The sequence below is a fragment of the Dromiciops gliroides genome, chromosome 1 (assembly GCF_019393635.1).
Source record: "Dromiciops gliroides isolate mDroGli1 chromosome 1, mDroGli1.pri, whole genome shotgun sequence".
NCBI lineage: Eukaryota > Metazoa > Chordata > Mammalia > Microbiotheria > Microbiotheriidae > Dromiciops > Dromiciops gliroides.
The window spans coordinates 34604261-34625002 of record NC_057861.1 but is presented as its reverse complement, the minus strand read 5'-3'; the positions used below and the strand labels follow the sequence as shown (position 1 = coordinate 34625002).

At 42.1% G+C, this 20742-nt stretch overlaps 1 protein-coding gene across 2 annotated transcripts; it reads left to right on the top strand.

Moving 5' to 3' along the window:
- The first annotated feature begins 2697 nt into the window (after positions 1–2697).
- On the top strand, positions 2698–6488 carry UBC (ubiquitin C). 2 transcript variants are annotated; one of them, XM_043985546.1, is made up of 2 exons: positions 2698–3027; positions 4808–6488. In XM_043985546.1, exons 1-2 carry the CDS (start codon positions 2713–2715, stop codon positions 6410–6412), a joined length of 1920 nt encoding a protein of 639 aa, XP_043841481.1. In that variant the 5' UTR covers positions 2698–2712; the 3' UTR covers positions 6413–6488. The 2 variants fall into 2 exon arrangements, with proteins under 2 accessions (XP_043841481.1, XP_043841488.1); XM_043985553.1 differs by having other exon boundaries at positions 2868–3001.
- Positions 6489–20742: the final 14254 nt, after the last annotated feature.

Sequence of the window (20742 nt, the reverse complement as noted above, 5' to 3'; positions counted from 1 at the left end):
GGTCTTATTTATATAGTAATTATATTTAAACACATTTGTCTCTGCTTTCCTTTTCTGCATTCTGTGTTTATTTTTAAATATAGTTTATGCATGTCAGAATCATGCAGTGGAACAGGATTTATACAGAAAGATAGAACAGAGAGCCTTGTTTTACAATTCCCGTGATTAGTAGCATTAACTGAGGTATAAAACAGGGGTTTGCCTGAGTCCTTGTGGAAAAGGCGTCATGCATCTGAAGCCCTCTAAATGTTCTTGTGGCCTTGAAGGTGTATGGGTAGAAAGAGACCCAGAAACCTCACAGTCTTCTAAATGGGATCCATACCTACTCAAAGACTCTAGGCTTTACTATCCACACCTGGAAAACCAAGTGGATAAAAATGATGGAATGTTTATTGTCCAGACTAGGACAGGAGTAGCATGTTGGATACCCTATAGAAGTCTTCCATCCTGGACCAGAGTTAAGTAGGGGGAGGCTGGCAGATTGGACTACTTTTGGGAAAAAGCAGAGTTGTCAAGATTCCTAGTTTGTCCCTGGAACAGTCAGCATTTCATTCTTCTGATGCCGAATGGCATTGAAGGTGAGCATGGCACAAAGGGCAATGTAGAGGTAGATGGGAGAGAGATGAAGAGGCTGGCCCACATTACAGATTAGGAAGGATGACATCAAAGAAATTAACTATTGAAAAAGATGTGCTGGCCATGGAGGGGAGAGCAAGGGATAGACAGATCTTGTGTTCCTCTGGCAGCCTAGGGACTTCGGCACTCAAGGAAAGCTCTTGGTATATTGGGAGGATGGCCAGTGGTAAACTCATGGGTGTGGCAACACAAGGTCTGTATGGGTGAAGGAAATGGCAGATGTGAAGGTTGTCTTTTTTTTGGGGGGGGGCAGGGCAATGGGGGTTAAGTGACTTGCCCAGGGTCACACAGCTAGCTGCCCCCAAAGTTGTCTATTTTTGCCAAAAGATCTAAGGAACAAGAATTTGGAGTTGGAAAGGACTTTATTGAACAGAGGACCCTAGATCTAGAGTTAGAAGAGACCTTGGGGCTCATCTAGTTCAATCCCTTCATTTTACTGATGAGGAAACTGAGGCCCAGGGGAATAATAGAACACTTTATGGATTAGACGTTTATAGTTTAACAACTTGTCCCATCCAAGACATCAAACTGCAATTTTTGCCCAAGAACCCAGTCAATATTTCTTAGCCTCACCTTGGAGTTGGACAACGATCTTTATTAACCATCTTTACTAGTCTTTGGGTCAGGTTAACCAACATTTACTAAGTGTCTGCTTTGTGTTAGGCACTGTGCTAAGCATTGGGGGAGGCAAAAAGAGGCAAAAGGCAGTCCCTGCCCTCAGGGATCCTACAAGTCTAAAGGGGGGGAGGAGATAACATGCAAACTACAAATATAAATAAGATATATACAGGATAAACTGGAGATAATGGACAGAGGGAAGAAGCTGGCATTAAGAGGGATGGAGGGGCAGTTAGGTGGCGACGTGGAGAGAGCACCAGCCCTGGAGTCAGGAGGACCTGAGTTCAAATCTAGCTTCAGACACTTAACACTTACTAGCTGTGTGACCTTGGGCAAGTCACTTAACCCTAATTGCCTCACTAAGGAAAAAAAAAAGAGGGATTAAGGGGGCAGCTAGGTGTCAAAGTGGATAAAGCACCAGCCCTGGATTCAGGAGGACGTGAGTTCAAATGTGACCTCAGACACTTGACGCTAGCTGTGTGACCCTGAGCAAGTTACTTAACCCTCATTACCACCCCGGAAAAAAAAAAAAGAGGTATTGAGAAAAGTCCCTTGTAGGAAGTGGAAATTTAGCAGACCTGAAGGAAGCTGGGACCCAGGAATCAGAGGTGAAGAGAGGAGCAAGCCGATGACCACTCTCCTGCTAGCGTGGTGTTGTGAGCAAGGGGCTTAACACTGAAGGACTCTCTTAACTTCCTGATTTAACCAAGGAACACACTAATTTTCAGTCAATAAGCATTTATTAAATGCCTACCAGTGAGGAAAGGACCCCTACCCTTAGGGAAGTCTTATTGTAGGTCTCTATTCAGCCCTAGTTTAGATAATCTGTGTGTGAGGTCATTGAAGCTGGGGTTACGGGGGCGGGGAGGGCACTTTGTGCAAAACCATGGTTTCATTATTAGGCTCGTAACTGTTCTGATTCACAGAGGCCAAGGGACGGGAAGACCCTCATTCGGCTTCAGTCATAGGAAAATCCCAGGCTAAAGAGCTGGAAGGGGCCTTGGAGTCCGGCCCCCTCATTTGACAGATGAGGAAACTGAGGCCCAGACGGGCTGTGTAAAATGGAGGGGGAGGGGAACCTCAAATCCCAGAGTCTTGGAGAAAGCCGTTGGGGGAGGGGCGGCCTCTTTTAGGGACAGACCGCGGGGTCTCCTGGACGAGGGCCCAAGGAAAGCCTTCCGCTTTTTTTGTTTGTCTGCACCCCACCCCCACCCCTAGCTGCGGCCTGGGCGTTCGGGCCCAACGGGCGAGCCCCGCGGGGAGCTGGGAGTGAGGTGGGAGGGGTCGGCCCCTGAGAGGAAGGTGGGGGTGGGGGAGTTCGTTCCGTTGAGCCAAGCCGGATTTTGGCGCCAGCCCAGCCTCCCCCTCCTCTCTGCCGCCCCTCCCCCTCCTCGGGATCCACGTCCGCCGCAGTCGAAGCACTCCTTTCGAACGTCTCGAATCCCTCCGCTCCACGTTATGGTCCCCTCCCCCTTCCGAGGGCTTCTCGTTAACCAGTTCCTTAAACCAGCACGGGAGGGGTTTGTGAGAGGAAACCATCGACTTGAGTGCGGTCGGGGGGGCGGCGGGAGCGGTGGCCTTGTTCTTCTGCGTTGGGGGTGTGGTGCTAGCGTGAGAGAAATAGTCCCTTCTCGGCGTTTCCGCGGATGGATCTCTCATAGAACCGCCGCAGCGTCCCTATATAAGGACGCGCCGGGTGTGGCGCAGTTAGATCCGCCGAGGACCGGAGCTGACTCTCTTGTTCAGTGTGTGTGTCGCCGTCGCCACCGCTTGGTGAGGGGGGGAGGGGACGCCGTACAGCGCGGACCCCCGGGAGGGGTGGGGTTGCGGGTGGGGTGGGCTTTGTGGCTGCCGGGCTACGGGCTACGCGAGTTTGGGGGGATTGGCGCAAGATTGAGGTGGCGGTTTATTTTGGCCCTAGGTCGCCGACCGGCTGGTGGGGGAGGGGGGAGGGGGGAGGGGAGAAAGAAGGGAGGTAAAGAAGCCTGCAAGATGGCTGCTGGTGGCGAGCCGTGACGAGACGAAGCCCCCCGCGAGGGCGGGAGACCAGGTCTCGGGACCGCGGGGGATCCGGGAGCGAGGACTAGGGATCCTTATTGGGAGAGCCGCTGAGGGGGGAGGGGGCGGGGGCGCTTTCATCCGGGACTTCCGAGGAAGCGCGCCCCCTGCAGAAGAGGGAAAGGAAAGCAAAGCCGGGCCTACGGGGGGCGGGGCGCGTGGCGGGCGGGAAGTAAGGGAAGACGCGGTACGTCGGTCTGTGCGCACGGGGTGGGGCAGGGCCGGGAGGAAGTACGCGGCGCGTCGAGGGGAGGGGGAGGGGTCTCCCCTCTATTCGCTCATCACGTCACGTGGCCCGGCTCCTCCCCTTCTCTGTCCGCTCATCCGGGATAGAGGGCGGTGAGCAGCCTGGCTCGAGATGGGCTTTCTTTTGCCGGTCAAGGGGCACTGTCAGGTGGGGGCCGGGGTGGATACTGCAGGACTTAAGTCAGGAGAAGGGACAGGGGCCCTGGCGAAAAGGAAGTAAGTCTGGGTGTTTGCCCCTCCTTCCGTTAAGCGTTAAAAAAGACCGAGCTGCGTCATGGCAGATTTTTTCTCTCCTGTAAGGCAAAGAAGAGAGTAAGATGAACCTTATTTCAGTTTGAAATAAAATAGTAATAATTTTACAACAGTCCTTTGGCACTTCCATTGTTTTGAAAAATGTTTTTGATATTTGGGTTCTAGATATGAAGGGCACAGAAAGCCCCCTTTTTCTCATCACCTATAAGGCAAAGATAGGGATGAACCTTGTAAATTTCTAAATAAAATAATAATCGTTTTTACGTTAGTTGCTTGGTCCTTTTAACGTTTAATTTTTTTTTATTAACGTTTGGTTTTTAGATGTGAAGGGTGTAGAGAAATTAAGGTTGGATTAAATTTTCCTTTCTTTACCACCTTTACAATAGATGGGTAAACTTTTTTTATTCCAAAATAAAATTTTTACATTAGTAGCTTGGTCCTTTGAGGGTTACATTTTTTTTTTCTTTAATGCTTGGTTTTTAGGCATGAAGGATACAGTAGCCCTAAGGTTGGGTTAAATTCTTTTTTCTCTCCCACGTATGAGGCAAAGAAAATGAGATTGTAGGATGAACCTTTTTACATCATTTACGTGGTTCTTTAAGTGTATTTTTAAAAAACACTTTGATGTAAGGTTGGGTTAAATTGCTCTCCTTTAATCCTTGCCTTAAACTGAATTATTTTTGCTAATTGCTAAGTAGTAGGAATGGGGGGGTTGTGGGTTTTTTCCCCAAAATTTACTTGCCAGTTTCTAGACAGACTGCTGAATTGGTTTTCTAGCTTTCTCTTTTTTTGATGGGCAATGAGGGTTAAGTGACTTGCCCAAGGTCATGCAGTAAGCATCAAGTGTCTGGGACCTGATTTGAACTGAGTTCCTCCTGAATCCAGGGCCAGTGCTCTATCCACTGCGCCACCTAGCTGATTCCCTTAAATCTCTTTTTAAAGATAAGGACAGCAACAATTAACAGTGTTCTAAAGTTTTTCCTTTCTATTTTAACAGACAATGCAGATCTTTGTGAAGACCTTGACTGGCAAGACCATCACCCTTGAAGTGGAGCCCAGTGACACCATTGAGAATGTCAAGGCTAAAATCCAAGACAAGGAAGGCATCCCCCCAGACCAACAGAGATTGATCTTTGCCGGGAAGCAGCTGGAAGATGGCCGCACCCTGTCTGACTACAACATCCAGAAAGAATCTACCCTGCACTTGGTCCTTCGTCTCAGAGGTGGGATGCAGATCTTTGTGAAGACCTTGACTGGCAAGACCATCACCCTTGAAGTGGAGCCCAGTGACACCATTGAGAATGTCAAGGCAAAGATCCAGGATAAGGAAGGCATCCCCCCAGACCAGCAGAGACTGATCTTTGCCGGGAAGCAGCTGGAAGATGGTCGCACCCTGTCTGACTACAACATCCAGAAAGAATCTACCCTGCACTTGGTCCTTCGTCTCAGAGGTGGGATGCAGATCTTTGTGAAGACCTTGACTGGCAAGACCATCACCCTTGAAGTGGAGCCCAGTGACACCATTGAGAATGTCAAGGCAAAGATCCAGGACAAGGAAGGCATCCCCCCAGACCAGCAGAGACTGATCTTTGCCGGGAAGCAGCTGGAAGATGGTCGCACCCTGTCTGACTACAACATCCAGAAAGAATCTACCCTGCACTTGGTCCTTCGTCTCAGAGGTGGGATGCAGATCTTTGTGAAGACCTTGACTGGCAAGACCATCACCCTTGAAGTGGAGCCCAGTGACACCATTGAGAATGTCAAGGCAAAGATCCAGGACAAGGAAGGCATCCCCCCAGACCAGCAGAGACTGATCTTTGCCGGGAAGCAGCTGGAAGATGGCCGCACCCTGTCTGACTACAACATCCAGAAAGAATCTACCCTGCACTTGGTCCTTCGTCTCAGAGGTGGGATGCAGATCTTTGTGAAGACCTTGACTGGCAAGACCATCACCCTTGAAGTGGAACCCAGTGACACCATTGAGAATGTCAAGGCAAAGATTCAGGACAAGGAAGGCATCCCTCCAGACCAGCAGAGACTGATCTTTGCCGGGAAGCAGCTGGAAGATGGCCGCACCCTGTCTGACTACAACATCCAGAAAGAATCTACCCTGCACTTGGTCCTTCGTCTCAGAGGTGGGATGCAGATCTTTGTGAAGACCTTGACTGGCAAGACCATCACCCTTGAAGTGGAGCCCAGTGACACCATTGAGAATGTCAAGGCAAAGATCCAGGATAAGGAAGGCATCCCCCCAGACCAGCAGAGACTGATCTTTGCCGGGAAGCAGCTGGAAGATGGTCGCACCCTGTCTGACTACAACATCCAGAAAGAATCTACCCTGCACTTGGTCCTTCGTCTCAGAGGTGGGATGCAGATCTTTGTGAAGACCTTGACTGGCAAGACCATCACCCTTGAAGTGGAACCCAGTGACACCATTGAGAATGTCAAGGCAAAGATCCAGGACAAGGAAGGCATCCCTCCAGACCAGCAGAGATTGATCTTTGCCGGGAAGCAGCTGGAAGATGGGCGTACCCTGTCTGACTACAACATCCAGAAAGAATCTACCCTGCACTTGGTCCTGCGCTTGAGGGGAGGTGTTTAAATTCCCTCAAGTTTCTTCAAGCTTTTGAGTAATTTCACTGCACTTTTCTTTCAATAAAGTTGTTGCATTCCCAAAATGCTTGGTTTTTTTAAGTCTTTTTAGTTTGCATGTTAAAAATAAGGTAATAATAAGTAATGGGGTATTTTCAGGGTCTGGGGAGGGACTCATTTATTGATGTGACATCTCTTTGAATTTAGGAACAGTATTTCAGGAAATACAATTAGTCTAAAGTTTTTCTAGTTTCAGCTACCGTTAGTTGTAATGAAATCTAAATCAAGCACTTAGTAGGCACAGAAATAAGCAAATTTACCCTAGAGATTGCTAATAGTTTAAATGGATTGAGTTTGCTTTGCTAAAGCTTGCTAAAGTCACTTGCATATAGATCAGTTTTTAGAAAAGGCATGATAAAATACTTGTCTTCAGTGTATAAATGAGAAGTATGAAGACAATGAGGGGAAACATGGGAAGGATGCCTCAAGGCTAAGGTAGGTCTGAAAGAATCCTTGAAAACTCCCAAAGGGCAAAAAATGAGGTTATGAGGATTAATAACTTGGATTAAAGGAAGAAGAGTACTATTATAGTATGCTTCAAAGTATGTTTATCTTTTAAGTGGCTGAAATGGTTTTATTCAGTCTTCATTTTATAAGCTAGAGGGAAATTAGTATTCTATATGCAAGGTTTTTTTGGGGGGGGTGGAAAGGATCATTCTAAAAAGGTAAGTTCAGCAAGGGGAACAAATGACCCTAGTTTTATTGCCCTAGAAATGGGCAAGTATGTTTTGAGTGACCAGTAGCTATTTAGTGAATGATGTGGCACCTCGTTTTCTTAGAGCATAGATTTCTTAAACTTTTCTGTAGCATGGTTGACAACTTTTGATGTTGTATAGCTTAGTAAATTGGGGACTGGTAAGATAAGGGCCAAATGATAAAGTGCTTGAGTTTTTTGAAATGACCTATGCTGCTTTGGTTTAACTGTTATTTAAAATTGGATAAAAATTTCGAAGATACCAGGAACTCAAATTGAAGTTGCGAAGAATTCTAAAAGTCTGGAGACGTTTTTAAGAACAAGTAACCAAGGATTTGAATTTAATATTTTAAACATACAGTCTACCTTTTTAAAAGGTACCCTAATCACTTAACAGGAGCAACTTGCCCCATGTATAAGCCCCTCCAAAATGAGGGGTTGAATTGAGCGCTATTTTTCCAAGGTCCCTTCTAGATCAGACTAAAGTAGGCTTTTCTGAAATTTTCTGCACTCACCTGAGCATAATGGCATCAGCTACCTGGTTTGCATTTAGCAACTTTAACACTACAAGTTTTAAGTAGTTTGACTAGAAGCATCCAAAGAATTCAAAGGAAGTAACCATTAAAAGATTTGGTCAGGTTGGTTTCCAAAGTTTTATTTAAACTTAATAGCATTGTATGGCATTTTAAAAAGACTTAGGAATAGAATCATGAAAGTAACCATCTACTTTACATGCGATAAAGTAAATCATTGCTCACCTCCAAGTACTAAAAAAGCTTTACGTGATCTCAACAATTGGGAGGTAGGTGCTATTTACATCCATTTTACAGAATGAGAAACCGGTTTTAAAGATGTGCATTTGTCCAGTCTTAGAATAAGCATCATAAACTCAGAAATTGAACCTAGCCTTTGCGATTCCAAAGTCTATCTCAGAGAAATTTGAGACTTGTTAGGGTTCCTCCAAATCATTCTTTGCAAAATTTTTCGGGGGGTGGGTGGGGCAGTTAGGGTTAAGTGACTTGCCCAGGATCACACAGCTAGCCTCAAGTGTCTGAGGCCTGATTTGAACTCTGGTACTCCTAAATCCAGGCCTGGTGCTTTATCCACTGTACCACTAGCTGCCCCTCAAATTTCATTATCCAAAAAAAAAATAAAAATACAATTGTTAGGTTACATAGAGGAAATTGATTTTTTTTTTGAAGTTCCAAAAGATTAAATGGAAATAGCAGGAATTTGTGGCTTGTCTTGCTTAAATCAACAATCCCATTTTCTGGTTTCCATTAAAGGAGCTCATTGCTTTAATGTAAACATGCTTAGGGATTCAGTGATGTATCTCCAGCCAACTCAGGTAGAACAAGAATTCTACACAGCCAGCCTAGTACAAAAAGTTTTCCAGGAGAGGGAGCTGCTTTAATAGACTTTGGTCTTACACAGGTAGTGGCATTTCCAAGTTTGCTATGCTTTCTTGACTGAAAACGAGTTGATTTACTGGTGTACAAAAACAACTCTGAAGGCTAAAATTCTTTCCCAGGCTTAACCTGTGACGGGGTTTTATCTTATGAAAGGGCTTTTTTCTTCTACAAAAAAGGCTGTTTCCTGAATGAAGCCTTTGCCACACCAACTGTATTGATAGGGAAAATCTCCCTTCTGTGAAAACTTGCTTTGGTTTTTCTACTCTCTTCAAAATACAAGATGCTGGTTATGTTTCCTCATAGGAATGAATGCCCCTTGGAAAACATTTTATACTTGTTTCTAGGCCACTTTAAACAAAAAAAAGTCTGAGGTTCAATTGTGTACTTGAAAAGCCTGTATTTATGTGGCTCATGAAAGACCACTATTCAAACATAACTGCTTTCTATACAGTAGGCCTTTGGTGGTTATTGAAGGGAATACATTTAGATACAGTCCTTGCCCCTTATCCAGTGTGTACATGCTATTGGCTGAATGATGGCATTAACTAAAGTTATTTGTGCTTTACATGAAAAAGATGGGTGAATTGAAAACCAGTGCACTGGGAGACCTGATTGGAAAGTTATTAAAAGACAGCTTCTTAAGGAAGCTTTCATGGAAGAGGCTGCATTTGAATTAGGTTTTTTAATGAGCGAGTTCTCCTGCTAGACTAAACTGGCAATCAGGTCTTAATGTTATTTTTATGTGTCCTTCAGAACCTAGTATGGGACTTTATATATAACAGGTCCTCCAATGTTTGCTGATAACATTTTAATTCGGAGAATAAACTTTTAAGGGGATGTTGGGTGGAGTTTACAAGTGATTTGGAAGATTTCTTAGATGCTTTTAGTCTGGTTTTTAAATCGATAAGAGCATTTCAGCCTTTGTGAATTTTTTATTTTAAAAAATTGAGGAAAAATAGTTCGACAATGGTTAATGTTGATAAATGGATGTAACATTCTGCCCCAGTAGTCCTGCCTTTCCCTTCCAAATACTACCTACTCGGGGGCAAGTAGGTAGCGCAGTGAATAAAGCACCGGCCCTGGATTAAGAAGGACCCTGAGTTCAAACTCAGTCTCAGACACTTGACACTTATTAGCTGTGTGACTCTGGGCAAGTCATTTAACCCTCATTGCCCGGTTAAAAATAAAAAAACAACAAAAAACCAAATTCTACTCACCAGGACATGTTCAAATCATACAAGTTTGGCTTCCTTCTAGTGTTTTTTAAAGTTTTTTTTTTCATTTATGTATATTTAGGCTCTGCTTATTTCACTAATCATACAAATTTTTCCAATTTTCTCTGAATTATTCATATTAGGCAACAAAATTATAATATATTCACAAACTAATTTTTCAACCATCCCCTAATAGTTGGACAAATACTGTTTCTTTTGTTGAGTATGGCCTTGTTTTGACCTCCCCTTCCTCCCATTTATGCCCAGTAATAGAATCTCTGGATCAAAGGGTATGAACAATTACTTTTTTTTTTTTGCAAAATTCTAAATAGTTTTTCACAATTGAATCATTTTTCACAGCTTCATTATGGTGACCGTTCAAGTAGTTTACTTGAGTTATCAGAAAAGTTCATTTTGTCATTTTTAGTCATGGTATCTTTTTTCCCCCTTTTCCCAAGGGATACATCTGGGTTGGCAGGATATCTTGTATGCATAATTCGATTGAAAATATGATTACCTGACACAGTTTGTGGGCAGTAAAGCAGTTCTTTATCAATGCCCAAATTCAGGTCACGTTAGCACGTTGTGACTGACATATTTTGGGGGTTTTTTTTAGTTTTTTTTTTTTTTTAGTGAGGCAATTGGGGTTAAGTGACTTGCCCAGGGTCACACAGCTAGTAAGTGTTAAGTGTCTGAGGCCAGATTTGAATTCAGGTACTCCTGACTCCAGGGCCAGTGCTCTATCCACTGCACCACCTAGCTGCCCCTAGTGACTGACATATTTTGAATAGTTTTTTTTCCTATTATATCAGACAATGTATGTAATAGCTTAGAAAAATCTTAAAATTAATCTTGTAGGTAAAGGAAATAAATGCTCAGAAGTTGGGGCAGTAAGGACATAAATCAGATTTCCTTGAAGAGTAGATAAAAATTGTTTTACTTGAATTATACCTGAAGGATACTAAGGGAAAGAAAAGCAATTAAAATAACTTGACTACTATCAGGTTTTTGAAATGTCAATTTAAGCAAATATAATTTATATAGTTTTTTGGTTTGCCTTAGAGCATTTTCGTATCTATTACCGCATTCTCATAACACCCCTTTGAGAAGGAGAGAGGCAAAAATTATTCACAATTTGCAGTTGAAAAAAGGATTAGATGAAAATGGCTTATCAGAATGTAGTTATTCCTTCAGTAGAGATTTGCTGAGCATCTTTCATCTGCATAACTTGTCCATAAGTAATTTCATTATTTATTTGCCTACTGAGTGGTAAATTTTGTTGGGTTTAGTTTTATGTTTTGGGTGTCTAGCTAGCTCCCAACAGCAAATGGCCTCTGGTAAATGAAAAGTCTATTTTTTAATGCACTATCTTTTTTAAATCTTGGCTTTAAAACAACAACAAAACAACTCCATTTGTGAACAGTATCTTCTCAGAGTGTCATGGAAAGTTTAAGACCTCATGTTACTCCATATTAAAGGCAGGCTTTTCATTCTTCTGCAAGCTTATGGGTGAGAATAATGTGACACAGTGGATGGTCTGCATATAGTTAAGAAAACCTGGCTTGGAGTCTGGCCTTTTGATACTGTGACCGAGAGCTTAAGCTCTCCTAGCCTCAGTTTATTAATTTGTAAAATGGAATACATCCCAGGGTTGTGGTGAGGCCCCACCTGCTTAATAAATGTAAGATACTATGAAGTTGAGAGCAGGCATTATGTCGATGTTAGCTTTTCTGGCACTGCCCAATCATACATTAAAATGCCTTGCAGTGTAGATCTTTGCATTGAAGACAGGGAGGCTCTTAGTCTTATCTAGGAGGAATTTTGCTTGCTTTTTGAATTATCAGTGTTTCAAAGGTGAGATGCTACTACCGGTCAATTATCTTTGTACAATTAGATGTATCAGTCTTGTGTTGGAATGACATTATTGCCCATAAAAAATTACCTGGGTTCAATCCGGGCTCTGTCATATAATAATAATAATAATAATAACAATAACAACAACAACAACAACTAACATTTACGGAGCATTTATTATGTACCAGCTATTATGTCAATCACTGTGCAGTTATTATCTCACTTGATTCTCAAAACAACCCTGAGAGGTAAGGGCTATTCTCATCCCCATTTTACAGATGAGAAAACTGAGGCAAATAGGTTAAGTGATTTGCTCAGAGAGATATCTAGCAAATGTCTGAGGTCAAATTTAAACTCGGGACTAACATTATCCACTGTACCATCTTGCTGCCTTAATACCTGGGGGATTGTGGGCAAGTCAATCTTTTGGGGCCTCAGTTTCCTCATCTGTAAAATGAGGGGGTTGTCCCCTCAATGGCTTATAAAGTAAAGTACCTTTCAGCCCTAAATCTATGTCACTGATTGCTTCTCTTAGAATCCAAGGAGATGGTTCCTACACAGAATCTAAGGATGCTTTGTTTATGGTCTACACACCTGACTAGTATTGGCCAACAAGTCTTGATTATTCAGAAAATGACACTCCCATAGATGGAAGGACTGCTGCCCAATGTGTACCAGTGTTAAAGGGTTCAAGTGAATCAGGGTTTGGACTTCGATTTGATAAGAACAACCCTCTTCTCTGATGACCTTTGCAGGCTCTTCATCACTCTTGACCGTGGGTTATTTGCTATTGCTCAGTTTTCCAGGGGAGTTTAAGAGGTGGAGTCTTTGGAAGCAAAGTTCTCTTTATTTTTTTATTTTTATTTTTTAAAGTTCAGGTGAATATATGAGTTTATCTAAATTGCCTCCTCCACAGGGGAGAATCCAAATAACATTTTGTCTCCCTTTGTGTTTCTTTTTAAATTTTTTTTTTGTAAGGAAATTGGGGTTAAGTGACTTGCTCAGGGTCACACAGCTAGTAAGTGATAAGTGTCTGGGGCTGGATTTGAACTCAGGTCCTCCTGACTCCAGGGCCGGTGCTCTATCCACTGCGCCACCTAGCTGCCCCTCTTTGTGTTTCTTTTTAAAACAAGGGGAAAGGGGCAGCTAGGTGGCGCAGTGGATAGAGCACCGGCCCTGGATTCAGGAGGACCTGAGTTCAAATCCGGCCTCAGACACTTAACTCGTACTAGCTGTGTGACCCTGGGCAAGTCACTTAACCCCAATTGCCTCACCAAAAAAAACAAAAAAAACAAAAAAAACAAGGGGAAAAAAAAACAAGGGAAAAGTGGTAATCTAAAATTTAAAAAACAAACACTTTTTGGAAGGTGGCAAAATAAATTCCACCTTCAAGACTAATAATCATAATTGTTCCTCCTTGGATTGAAAGCAACATTTTAAATCTCCTTTAGACATGAATGGAACTCAACCCCAGGGAGGCTTCTATATCACATTCCAAAGGGGAGAAAAATTGGACTTTTTTCCCCTCACTTTTTAGTACTTTGCCCTCCCAGAGGGAGTCTGATGTTTGTGTTTGATTGCTTCACTTGTAATTTGTATCGTGGTGTTATTGCTAATAATTAGCTACTGTGGCTAAAGAGTGAAAGGTAAAGTTGGTCCTAAGGTACTCTTGATAAACCTTCAGGGTGACTTCTTCTCCAATGATACTGTATAATTTAGGTAATTTGCTTGGCATTTTTATAATTGATTTATTATCTGAACATGCTGCTGTTGATTAAATTCTATGTAATCCTTCAAGATTAAGGGACAAATCATTTATGGCGCCTCACTTCATGAATTGCCCATTTGTTCTCTGAATCAAAGTTCTGCCCTCTGGCAAGGCAGGTTTTTACCTGCAGCAGAGAAAAGAGGCTGATAGATTGAGCTAGGGTGTTTGGAACCTATGCAGCTTTTTCTGTCTTTCTTTTTTTCTTTCTTTCATTCTTTCTTTCATTTTTGCCTCTATGAAAGGGAAAATGCTGAATTTGTGGTTGAAGAACTGGCTGCTATGCAGCCTTGTTGCCTTGAACAATTCATTTTACCATAACAGGTCTCGATTTCCTCTTGTAAGATCAGAGAGTTGGACTTACCACTCACAAAAATGATCCTATGACGAACTACTTTGGACATTGGGCTATGTCCTTTTTCTCCCCACCAGCTAACCTTTTGAAGGGAATGTCATGTTTCACTAGGGGGAGCATGTTGATGATACAAAACAGTCCTGGAAGAATAGTTCAGAACAAATTGTATTGATGGTGTAAGTCGTTGGGGTTACCTTTGAATATGAAGAACAGGGTAGTTTGTTTTTTTTTAGATTGGCTTCTTGATGAATTAAAAACCTCTGAAATAAAATATGTTGGTGTTTTCTGAAATAAAATAGCTTGCTGTTGAATGAGCATTTTCAGTTCTCCCTTTGAATAAGGAGGGCTACAGATAAAGGACTGTGGGATTCTTTTCACTTGGATATAATAGGGAAAGAAGGAAGAAACCAAGCATTTACTAAACACTCTGTTCTGGGCATGCTAACTAAGCACTTTACAAATATAATCCCACTTGATCTTCACAGCCCTAGGAGGTAGGTGCTATTGTTATTCTCATTCTCTCTCTCTCTCTCTCTCTCTCTCTCTCTCTCTCTTTTTTTGGGGGGGGGGCCCCGCAGGGCAATGAGGGTTAAGTGACTTGCCCAAGTTCACACAGCTAGTAAGTGTAAAGTGTCTGAGGTCAAATTTGAACTCAGGTCCTTCTGACTACAGGGCTGGTGCTCTATTCACTGCACCACCTACCTGCCCCTGTTATTCTCATTTTACAGAGGCAGACAGCAGTTAAGTGACTTGCCTAGGTCACAGCTAGTAAGTGTCTGAGTCTGAATTTGAACTCAAGTCTTTGCCTTTAGGTACAGTACTCTATCCACTGTCTACCTAGTGATTTTTTTTTTTTGGTTGGACAATGAGGGTTAAGGTCACACAGCTAGTAAGTGTTGAGTGTCTGAGGTCAGATTTGAACTCGGGTATTCCTGAATCCAGGGCCGGTGCTCTATCCACTGAACCACCTAGTGAAGCCAATTTTTTGTCTTAAATTTTTTCTTTAATTTGGACTTCCTACAACCACTGGCTTTTTGACTTGGTCTGTACTTTTTGAGATAAATGAGTTGAATTACCTTATTACAAGAAACTGAAGCCAAGCAGGAGAAGTGACTTTCCCAAGATCTCACAGTTAAGATACTGGCAGAACCAGGGTTTAAAACTAATTAGGTCGTACATTTTTTGGCAGGAATGTAGAATTAGGTGAAGAGTAGTATGAAATGTGTCTGTGGAACGTTCGGTTGGAGCTAGACTGTGGAGAGCCTGAAATGCCCCTGAGTAATCTGTAGCCCGTCACTGGTGGGCTGTGAGTAATGAAATGACATAATTACACCTGGTTAAGAAGATTATTTTGGCATTTCTGTGGAAGATGGGAAAAAAAACTCAAGAAAGGGTGAACAATTAGATCAATACAATGTTTCAGGGCAGAGTTGATGAAAGGCCTGAACATGGTGGCCACCTATGTAGAGAGAAGCAGTCAAGTTTCAGAGATGTAGAGATAGGATGGACACGACTAGGTCACTGCTTGGTTGTGTTAGATAACAGAGAGGAAAGAATAGGGTGCTAGCAGAATGGCATACTTGGGTGACTGGGCCAGATGGAGATGCTCTCAAATTAGGGACATTAGAAGATGCCAGGTTTGGGAGTGGGGAGAAGATAATGAGTTCAGTTTTAATTGTGTGGAGTTTGGTATGATATTAAGAAATTCAACAGGCAGTTAGGAGATCCGGGTTAGTCACATAGATTTGGGAGTCTGCATGAGGATTTAACTCATGGCTGATCAGATTAGAGAACTTGGGGCCCAGAGCAGAGTTTAGGGGAAAGGAAGGACATTTCTACTTTGGTAACATGAGATGGATGACAAGCTGGCTAAGTAAAACCCTTGCCCCAAGACCAGTGTCATTATCATCTGATACAGGCTGTAACTACTTAAGCCCTCTTCCACTTGTTGCTTCTACTAGCACTAAGAAGTACATTTCCCCCACCTGTCTTAGAGATCTAGCTGCGTATGAGGCAAATTTTGAATCTATTATTAAAAATTGTAATTGGGAAAAAATAAAATTCTAAAAAAAATTTGAATTGTATTTTTGAAAAATTATTGATTATCGTTTTGAAAAACTTAAGTTAAACTCAGACTAACTTTTGATTCAGTTTGGGCTTTTATTTATTCCCAAAGTTCTCTTTCAAATTCTTGGTAGAAAATGTAGATTCAGGGTTTTTTGCAACATTAAAATTGAGAATTAGATATACCTAGGATATATATAATGGAAAGGACATAATAATATAGTCCTATTGGCCTACATTATATGGATGCGCAATCTTCAAACTCGCTTATTTGCAACTGAGAACCAGAAAGAAGGGGGAAAGTGTCTTTGAGCAGACAAAATAACTTTCACAAAGCCTATACGTGAAAGCTTGTGCACTTAAAGAAAAGCTCTTCATGTCTTTTTTTGCAACCTATTTGACTTTCTTTGTAGTTTTACAAAAATTTTAATATTTTAATTGATGCCTTAAATTTTTTTTTTACATTGCACCTACACCCGAATATTTCTTCCATTTTCCCCTTGTCTAGCTCTGTAACAGGCAGAAGAAAAAAGTTTAGCAAAACCAACCCAACATGTTGACCTATTTCAACTTATATAAAATATTCCACACCCAAAGTTACCAATATCAGCTGTGAATGGAGGGAGGTGCGTTTTCTTCTCCCTCCTCTGAGGCCAAGCTTGGTAGTCTGGTTTTCCACCCTACAGAAGAACATCAGAAAGGAGAGGGGCTGGTGGAGATGGACAAACTGATTGTGTCCAGAAGTGATAGATGACAAAAAGGGGGGAGCCAAGGGCTCTTGAGTATGTTTCTAGGAGTTATTTTGTGTAGGGGGAAAAAAATCACATTTCAACAGATCTTGAAGGTATCACAATTATAATAGTATAATAATCGTTCTTGGTAGTCACCATACTGCGCCCCAAGAAAAGTAGCACATTTTTTATTATTTTTTAAACCAAAGTTATTTTCTAAAGTACCCCTATCTTCTAACAACAACAACAAAAAGAATCCAATAACCTGGCAAAATTCCTTTGAATGATAACATATACAATTTACTGAAAGGAGGGAAGTGTATATCTTTGGAATAAATATTGGTCACCGAGTTTGCCTTTTCATGTTTATTTCCATTTTTGTCTTTAAGCCTAGTAGGGCTTAAAGAGTATTCATAGTTTAATGACTATGGTAGTGTAGTTCCAAATTGCTTTCCAGAATGGCTGGAGCAATTCATAGCTTTTATCAATAAGCTTGAAATCTATGCATAGAATAGGAACTAGTGTGCCTGTCCTTCCACAGCCCCTTCAATGGTTATATCTGTCCTTCTTGAACATCTTTGCTAATCTGATAGGTGGAAGGTTGAGCCTTGGAATTGCTTTAATTTGCATTTCTCTAATTATTAGCTATTTGGAAATTTTTTCCACATGGTTATAATTTAGATTTCTTCCCTTGAGAACCATCTATTCATAATATTTGGTCATTTATCTATTGGGATCTTGTTTTTCTATATTTAAATCAGTTTCCTAGATATCTTGGATATTGCATAAATATAAGAGAAATAGGGCAGGAAAAACTTTTTCCCCTAGTGCACCATTTCCCTTCTGGTTTTAAATGCATTGATTTTGTTTGGGCAAAAGTGAGAATGCACTTTGGATTTCTCTCCAAAACAGTTAACATAAAGTGTTTGGACTTTTTCCCAAGAGTTATTGACAGAAGGGGTTTTTTTTTTGTTTATTTTTTTTCCTGTCCCACTACAGATTAGTTTCAAACTTTGAATATTAGTTTTCATTGAGAAGGATATTTGAAACTGGTATGTAAATATTTTCTAAACTTAGGTGGTATGATAATGAAATTTGAGTTCTCATTTACTTCTGCTGAATTAACACTATGATATCCTCTAAATATATTTTTTCAGCAGTAATCTAATCTCAGTTCCTTTTTTCCCTAAAACTCAAGAAACATGTACAGGCAAAAATTCAGTTCTTACTGAGTCATATAGACCTGTGATATCATTGATATGTTTTATGTTACAGGGAAGTCCTCATGGATACCATTGTGGCCTGCTTAATCCTCTTCCTCCCTCTCTCTCTCTCTCTCTCTCTCTCTCTCTCTCTCTCTCTCTCTAGGCAATTGGGGTTAAGCGATTTGCCCAGGGTCACACAGCTAGTAAGTCTCTGAGGCTGGATTTGAACTCGGGTCCTCCTAACTCCAGGGCCGGTGCTCTATCCATTGCACCACCTAGCTGCCCCCTTGCTATTCTATCTCAATCTTGATGCTTTGAAGATTGTGTTGTCCTTTGAATCACAGTCATGTAACATCACCAGGAAAAGATTCATTGCGGGGTGGGGAGAGGATACATTCTAGGCTGTTTCTGTTGTGATTTTAGAACTTTTGTTTCAATCTAATTCTTTGGAACAGGTAAAAGCTGAACCAAATGACCCTTGATAACTTCTACCCGCTTCTTTTCTTTGGAAAGGATGGTGTTTGAGTTTAGTGGGGGTACGGAGGACTGGATTGTGAGGGGCCCTTTCTTCCATTATCAATTTCTGCACTAGCTTGTTTCTTAAACTCTATCTATCTTAGAAAGTTTTTAGTTCAAAAATCATGTTTAAGTCCTGTGAAAGTGGGAACCCCTGGAAAGTTCTCAAGTTCAATTGAATCAGTGTGAACAACTTTCATTAGATCATGTGCATTATTTCTGTTCCCAATGTAGGGGGCATGTCTGTAGGGGGCAGGTGGTACTGCGATGTTACCAGCTGAGGATTTGGGGACCACTCTCCGAGGTGGGAATTTAAAGTAATAAAGGGCTTGAATCAGTAAAGGGAAGAGGGCTGACCCCATCAAGCCCGACAGTACCAAGCACAGTGCTCAACCACAGAGTAGGCTTGTCATGCTGTTTGATATATGGATCTTGCCTCCAAGGCCAAAATGAGGGTTTAGTTTTCTTTCCTTTTTTTCTTTTTCTTTTCTTTTCTTTTTTTTTTTATGTGAGACAATTGGGGTTAAGTTACTTGCCCAAGGTCACAGAGCTAGTAAGTGTCAAGGGTCTGAGGCCAGAACTCAGGTACTCCTGAATCCAGGGCTGGTGCTCTATTCACTGTGCCACCTAGATGCCCCCAGGTTTAGCTGTTTTCCACCCTGGCCTCATCAAACTCCTGCAGAAAAGAAAAAAAAAACCCGCTGAAATAGATGATTGGCAGATGGCATATTTACTTAAACTGATCTAGGCTAAAGGCCATTGAGTTGTGAAGTAATTGTCATTCTGCTATGCTCATGAATTGACATTGATCATGCCTAGATTTAGATGATTCAGAGATGGAAAGGAGCTTAGAGGGCGTCTTGGGCAACCCTGTCCTCAGTTTTATGGATTTCAAAATCTTTGAGGCCCAGAAGTGATGTGATTTGCCCAGTGACAGTGCTGGTATTTGAAATCCAGTCCCCTGGGTCCAAAATGAAGTCCTCAGAGGCCTCTAGATTATAACTATAAATCCCCTCCAGGTACAGATCATACATTTAGAAGCAGGAGACACTTTAGAGATCATCTAGTGCAAGGGTTCTTAACCTTTTTTCTGTGTCATAGATCCCTTTTCAGAATCATGTTTTTTGGGGTTTTTTTGTTTTTTTGTTTTTTGTGAGGCAATTGGGGTTAAGTGACTTGCCCAGGGTCACACAGCTAGCAAGTGTTAAGTGTCTGAGGCCACATTTGAACTCAGGTCCTCCTGACTCTAGGGCCGGTGCTCTATCCACTGCGCCACCTAGCTGCCCCCAGAATCATGTTATAATTGAAGGAAATATCAAATTCTAGTTAGAGGTTAGTGAAAGAAATTTTTTTTTCTCATAAAGGCATATGGACCCCCTGAAATATTTCAAGAGATCTGTGGATCCCAGGTTAAGAATCCCTGATCTACAGGATTGTGGGAAGGTGGTAGAATAATGCAGCAAATCACCTGGTTCTCCCAAATATCCCTCCAAATAACTTAAAATGCCTCAAATTGTCAGGGTAATACAGTTGTCCGGTCTGAGACAACTAGACAGGACATTAGGAAAGATCTGGCCTACCAGGGTGGAGGTCTGGTGCTAGTGAAATGCAGAGACTTTGGGATCAACAAACAGCAAGCCTTTAGAGCAGCTGTGTCTTGGCAGCCAAGGCTCTTCAATATTTCACCCCACAGTCAGTAGGGGGGTTGGCAGTTGATCAGGGAAGACTGCTGGCACCAGATGAAGGGCCCAGGCTGTCCAGGGGTAGGTTTATGAAAGAGGAGGATCAGGCACATGCAGAGAGGCAGGGCCCTGCTAACTGATCCAGGACAGAGAGGACTGGTTGTGGTCACTAGAAGGAGATTGGAGTCCCTAGTTTCCGTTTCAGGACAGAAGAGTGAGCTGACACTTGCTTTTCCCTCAGGGGTAGACAGGAGTACTTGAGGTAGATGATAAGCCAAGGCTTAAGCTAGAGGAGCAAGGACCACACGTGGCCTTGAATTTATAGCACATGGAAAGAATTGAAAAGTCAAAGATCCACAGATAGAATTTTTTTTTCCTTTTTTTGGTGAGGCAATTGGGGTTAAGTGACTTGCCCAGGGTCACACAGCTAGTGTCAAGGGTCTGAGGCTGGATTTGAACTCGGGTCATCCTGAATCCAGAGCCAGTGCTCTATCCACTGTGCCGCCTAGCTGACCCCACAGATAGAATTTTGAAAACAACACAAAAAGCCTGAGGCCCAAGACATTATGCCTCACACCTAAGAAGTAGAGGCTTACCATAACATAAAGTTAACAGCCACAAAATGGGCTGTTATAAAGAAAAAGAGTAAACAACAGAAAATGAACCTGACCATAGATTAGTTAACAATGGTGATAGAGAAGCTCAGGGTTCAAACTTAGAAGACACTGAAGTAAAAACTGCTACTTGTAAAGCTTCAAAGAAAAATGCAAAATGGTCACAAGCCCAAA

Coding starts and splice junctions, on each gene's coding strand:
- UBC (XM_043985546.1), top strand. CDS start 2,713: ATGGTCCCCTCCCCCTTCCGAGGGCTTCTCGTTAACCAGTTCCTTAAA. Junction 3,028..4,807: donor GTCGCCGTCGCCACCGCTTG/GTGAGGGGGGGA, acceptor CTATTTTAACAG/ACAATGCAGATCTTTGTGAA.